The following is a 5,727-nucleotide window of genomic DNA, read 5'->3' as shown; positions in this document are numbered from 1 at the left end:
GAGATTTCACGGCTCCACAATTCATAATAGAAAAATATAATTTCTTTAATTTTACTTTTTTTCATCTGAAACTTAAAAAAAAAATTTTCGGAAAAAAAAACGTAAAATTAAAAAAGTTGGTATTTAAATCGCTTGGTTGCCTCGACTCACGTTTCATCCTTATCTTTTATTCGCTGTCCTTGTCTACGTTCGGCAAACTACAAAGGCGGGCGCAAGGCTCGAAAACGTAGTCCCTGACTCTACAAGTGTCAGGTTTAGGTTCCTTGCGAACTGACATTTGCGGAGAATTTACTGCACTATGTTTTTTTTTTATCGCGATGTGGTAGCCGGCGTTGAGACGACTTCAGCAAGCTATCATTGAAGGTCATGCAAGGTCAAATGTGGAAGTAAAATAAACTTTCTTACATTACAGGAGATGTTCGACTGTTTGCTTCAATGCAAAGTTGCAATCTTCGTATCTTCGTCTCTGAACTTATTCCAGCACATGCACTTTTATGTCTGTATTATTAGAAAATGTAGCACTAAACGTTCACCAAATGATGTGGTTACAGCACGACGGGTGTCCAGCACGTTACGCTCGGAGAGTAAGAGATGCACATGCTGCAATTATCCGTTGTTTTGTGGTGTAGAGGGTACTTCTTGGCAAACGTTTTTTAATGCTCCTCAGAGAAAAAAATCTAACGGAGAGCGAGCTGGCCAAGAAACTAATCCTCCACGTCCTATCCATCGATTTGGGTAAAGTTCGTTAAGTGCATCTCTTACTCTCCGAGCACAATGTGCTGGACATCCGTCGTGCTGTAACCACATCATTTGGTGAACGTTTAGTGGTACATTTTCTAATAATACACACATAAAAGTGCATGCGCTAGAATAAGTTCTGAGACGACGAGACATGCACGTGATGCAAAGATACGAAGATTGCAACTTTGCATTGACGCAAACGGTCACCACTTCGAACATCTCCTGTAATGTAGGAAAGTCTATTTTACTACCAGATTTGACCTCGCATGACCTTCAATGCTAGCTTGCCGAAGTCGTCTCAACGCCGGCTATCTCATCGCGATAAAAAAAAAACATAGCATTCCATTTAAGAAAATAGAGATGACCTTGAAATCTCCTCTATGTGTCCCCCTCTATACCGTGCAACTTTTATATGTAACATTTTTTCATATTATTGCAAATAACGGAGATATTCAAGGTGGACATAGTGACCCACCCTGTTATGCAGGGTGTTCCAATTTTTTCCGATCAAACTTTGTCAGTGTGTTCTATGGGTATAAGTGAGAAAAAAGTGTTACATAGACATAGGTCGTTTGAAACTTTATTAAATAGTTATAACGATAATACGAAATAGGAAGGCGATGGTAACGAATGTGCAGTTATGATACAGAATAGGAACAGATCAGCGTTTTTCTGTGTTTACAATATGGGGCCGTTGAAGGTGTTGAATGTAAGGAAGTTTTACCAATGCCATTTTTATCTTGTATCATAGTAACCGAAAGTGCGTTTCCATTCCCTTCGTAATTTCACATTTTTGTCCTAACTTTTTAAAAAAGCTTCAAACCACCAATGTTTATACAATATTTTCTTCCTACTTATACACATAGAACATACCGACAAAGTTTGATCGGAAAAACTGGGACATCCCATATACACATAGTATACAAGGGCCGAATACGATATTTTAGCTGGTTCTGATGCTTTAATAAAAGAACGTTTCAAACGAAGGTTCATTGCTATTAAATGAAAAGCATATTGGTTGTAAAAGAAATCTTTGAAAGTATCTTTCCTCCACAAGAAATTAATGTCAACTTGTGTCCTTTAAATGTCATTATATATTTTTCTTTGCATATTCGGAAACTACATGAAAAAATCAATTCAGTGAAAAAGAATGTACTACTTTAATTATACGATCCTAAAATAATTTGATTTATTTGCCAAGTACAATCCTCGAATTGATCGCCGATACATAACGTCGATGCACCAAACTTAAACCGCAACAAATAAATGTCTTTCCGTACAGTTATTGTATATTATATTGCAGGACTTTTTGCTTTATTATGTGAAATAGGTATTCTGTATCAGATGTGACGATGAATCGTTCTACAAATATTGAAGAAGTGGATACGTTGCTGGTATTTGGAGAGTGCCAAAGAAATGCACAAAAAGCTGCAGACTTATATGCGGAACGATATGCAAATATAGATCATCCATGTCCGGAAACATTTTATAATACTGAACATTCCCTTCGTTTATACGGAAAATTACAAGATGGAAAACATAATCACCCTAAGTCCGTAACAAAAATTGACAGCGCTGTACTAGCATTAAATTATTTTGAAACGAATCCACGTACTTCCACTCGTGCAGTTGTTGCAGACATATCAGACACAAGTATGAGAAGAATTTTAGAAAATAAGAAATATCACAAATTTACGTTAGTTCAGCTTTTACAAATATCTAATGGTCCACGTCGCTTACACTTTATCGCGTGGCTGATTACTAATTACGAAGAAGACTGTCATATATTTGATAAAACGGTGTGGATGGACAAATCGAAAGTTACAAAAAAATGGTATTTTTAATTGACAAAATTGACATTTTTAGGCAGGAAGAAATCCACATTTCACGTGTAAATGTAATTTTCAGCTGAAAATTAAGTATAAATGTGTGGTGTAGAATTACAAATGACACTTCAATTGGCTGAGATTTTTATAACGATACATTAACATCGCATCGATATTTAATTTGTTTGCGATATCAACTTCTGAAATTGATGCGAGAGATTCCAGAACACACACAGGAAAATATATATTTTCCACAAGATGGCTGTCCAGCCTATAATACTTCAATGATAAGAACATATTTACATATAATATGGTCCAATTCTCCGGCTAGCTCGCTTGCCGAATATAAACCTTTCAGATTTTTACCTCTGGGGGTATTTGCAGCGAATTGTTTACACAACACCTGTTGATAGTAGCGATAATCTTAAAGAATGTATAATACAGGCCTGCGGGAGTGTGCAGAATCATGCTTTAATTGAAGCTACACACCGGAATTTATTGGAGGGAGCAGAACTTCGTGTTGCAAAAGGTGAAATGTAGTTTAAGAATTGACTTGATTTCTGATTACACCTATGTCCTATGTAACATTTAGTTTTCACTTACTTATATTATCTTGTGTGTATTTTTATTAACGTTAGTATCTGAATTCGGTGCATCGGCGTTATGTATGCGCGATTAACTCGAGGATTGTACTTATTAGAATCGAATTGTTCTTACCGAATTATTGGTTTCTTCGTGTAGTTTCCAAATATGAAGAGGAAAATATATAATGCTGTTTAAAAGACACAAGTTGACTTTAAATTTTTCTGGAAGAAGGATACTTTTAAATATTTCTTTTACGCCAATAAGTTCTTCACTTAATACCAATGAACATTCGTTCCAGCGGATACCGTAGCACGAACTAGCTAAAATAGCTAAAACATCGAAAATATGTGTAATGTTAAAATATCGTGGCGACTGATTTATGCCGCATCCTGTATAATTCAGAACAGTGAGTCGTCACTTGGTGACATAGATTGGACCATAAAAAATGTTCTTATTAAAAAAAAAGAAAAAAGATATGTACAGGGTGAGTCACATAATATTAACATCTTGATTTACGTCAATATTATTATGTGCAGAGAAAAACGAATTAATGTAAAGTGTATAGTTTGAAGGGGCGCGTAACATGGGTCAAACGAAATTTTTGTAGGTGGAGACGCTTCAGATATTTGAATTTCCGACCATTGATTTTTTAAATGGGAACTTATGATTTTCTTTTGGCAGGACTGTAGTATATTTTTTTCTGCCGGGCAACTCTGGTAGTTGCTTGTAAGAAGAAACCATCGTTCTGTTACTAACCTAACTGAACCTAGAAACATTTCGTTTGACCCATTTAGGCAGACAAAGTTTTTCTTGACCCTGTATATACAGGGCGTTCGACCACTCCTGTGAGAAATTTGAAGAGATGATTCTAGAAATCAAAATAAGATGAAAATCAAGAACAAAAAATTGCGTTCGAAGCTTCGTCTTTTAGTTATTATCAATTCAAATCTTTACACTCGTGTTGACTCTATAAACAATTTTAGCTTTACGCCATTTATTTTTTAAGGACTAAAACGGTATTTGTACATTTTTCCTGGACACTCAGTGGCCAAGACAAGCGTAGTGTGCGTATATGTTGTGAACACTTATACATGCTATGTGAATTTTTGTGAGAGCGATATTTGTAAGATGTTTTAACGTAAACAGCATTCACCCTTGCTACTCGAAAATTCCATTGGGCTGGTCTTGACATACCCTTATGGATTTTTGCTAGTAGGCAGGTTTAATGTCGTTGATTTTTCGTTGGAAATGTTTGCAAAATTATGTCCGCCCTTGTGATAGTTTCTACTACCAGGTAAACGTGTCTTTCTTTGCTTTGTACGACACTGACCTTCCCGCCGCGCGTCTGTCTGGTCTAGGACGACGCGACGCATGAAAATTGTCTGCTTCAGACATAGATTTCAATAGTTAATAACCGAAAAACAGAACCATGCTTTTCGTCTTATTTTGGCTTCTAGAATCGCCACTGAAAATTTTTCCCAGGCGTTGTGGAACACCATGTATATACGTATATGAACAAACACTTTTTGTATCCACTATAACTTGCACCACAAGGTGACTACTCGCTGTTCTAAATTTTCTACAATGGTGGAAAACGCACCGGTAACACATATAACACCCAAATTGTCACTAAACGCGCACAGATGGTCCCCGCTTTGAACGTGTTGAATCAAATAAGTCATGTTACATAAAATTTTAGAAACACGAGTAAACCGGAAGACAGCTCATTTCCTCTTTGAAAAATGAACAATTAACACAGGTATTAGCACATCTGCTCTGGTTCGTTTCTATGAGACAAATAAAGCGTAGTGTACACATGTGCAGAGCGTTTATCGAGGATGTTTCAACGATGCTCGAAAGAACTTGTAGATATTGTGCTCCTAAAACGAACCTGAAACGCTTGGCACGTTTATTCAACATTGCAAAAAGAAAACAGATAACGATTTTTCAGCAATTCTGGCAGCCGGGTTTGCAGCCAGGAACGTCCCAGGATGTCAAGCCGTTTTCGCAGCCGGCATACACCGGAAAACCAGCGACAGCGGTTTCGAGCGGTGACATGGTCCAGGCTCAGCCACCCCCACCCTGGGAAGGACGTGCCATCGCAACCCACAAGCTCAGGCTTGTCGAGTTCTCGGCCTACATGCAGCAACAGAGAGACCAGGATATTGTAAGTACTTCCGCGGAAAGTAGAATGCCGGCGGACGTGAAGTTCAGCCGCGCGATAAATGGCACCTTGCTTCGTACAGAGCCTGGAAAAAAGTACGGATGGTAGAAGCGGAAACAGATTTGCGAACGTGAATGCGAAATTAAACAGAATTTGCGATAACAGATAATGGATATATATATATATATATTTTTATTCGTCGTTAAGAATTTTCCAGTAGCTGATTCTGGCGTGTAACTTGTACCTGGTTGTCGCGAAGTCTTGCCGTTGAACGGACATTCTAAAGTGTTACATTAGAATATTCCTTCGTGAAGCTGATGAAACTTCACATGTTACGATGTCAAATTTATAGATACTGTACATAGTAAAATTTTTCTAGCGTACATTTTTAAATCGTCAAATGCATCTTCA

The 5,727-nt window shown here is 37.4% G+C and overlaps 1 protein-coding gene across 2 annotated transcripts in view; it reads left to right on the top strand.

Moving 5' to 3' along the window:
- The window catches only part of LOC108578955 (protein scalloped), a 443,348-nt gene that overhangs the window by 431,336 nt on the left and 6,285 nt on the right, over nucleotides 1-5,727 (top strand). For both annotated transcript variants that reach the window (XM_017942377.1, XM_017942378.1), the window contains one exon: nucleotides 5,104-5,319. In XM_017942377.1, coding sequence (XP_017797866.1) covers nucleotides 5,104-5,319 — 216 coding nt within the window. The remainder of the gene's footprint in view (nucleotides 1-5,103; nucleotides 5,320-5,727) is intronic.

Source organism: Habropoda laboriosa, unplaced genomic scaffold (genome assembly GCF_001263275.1).
Source record: "Habropoda laboriosa isolate 0110345459 unplaced genomic scaffold, ASM126327v1 scaffold30, whole genome shotgun sequence".
NCBI classification, from domain to species: domain Eukaryota; kingdom Metazoa; phylum Arthropoda; class Insecta; order Hymenoptera; family Apidae; genus Habropoda; species Habropoda laboriosa.
This window is presented reverse-complemented; position numbering and strand designations above follow the sequence as displayed.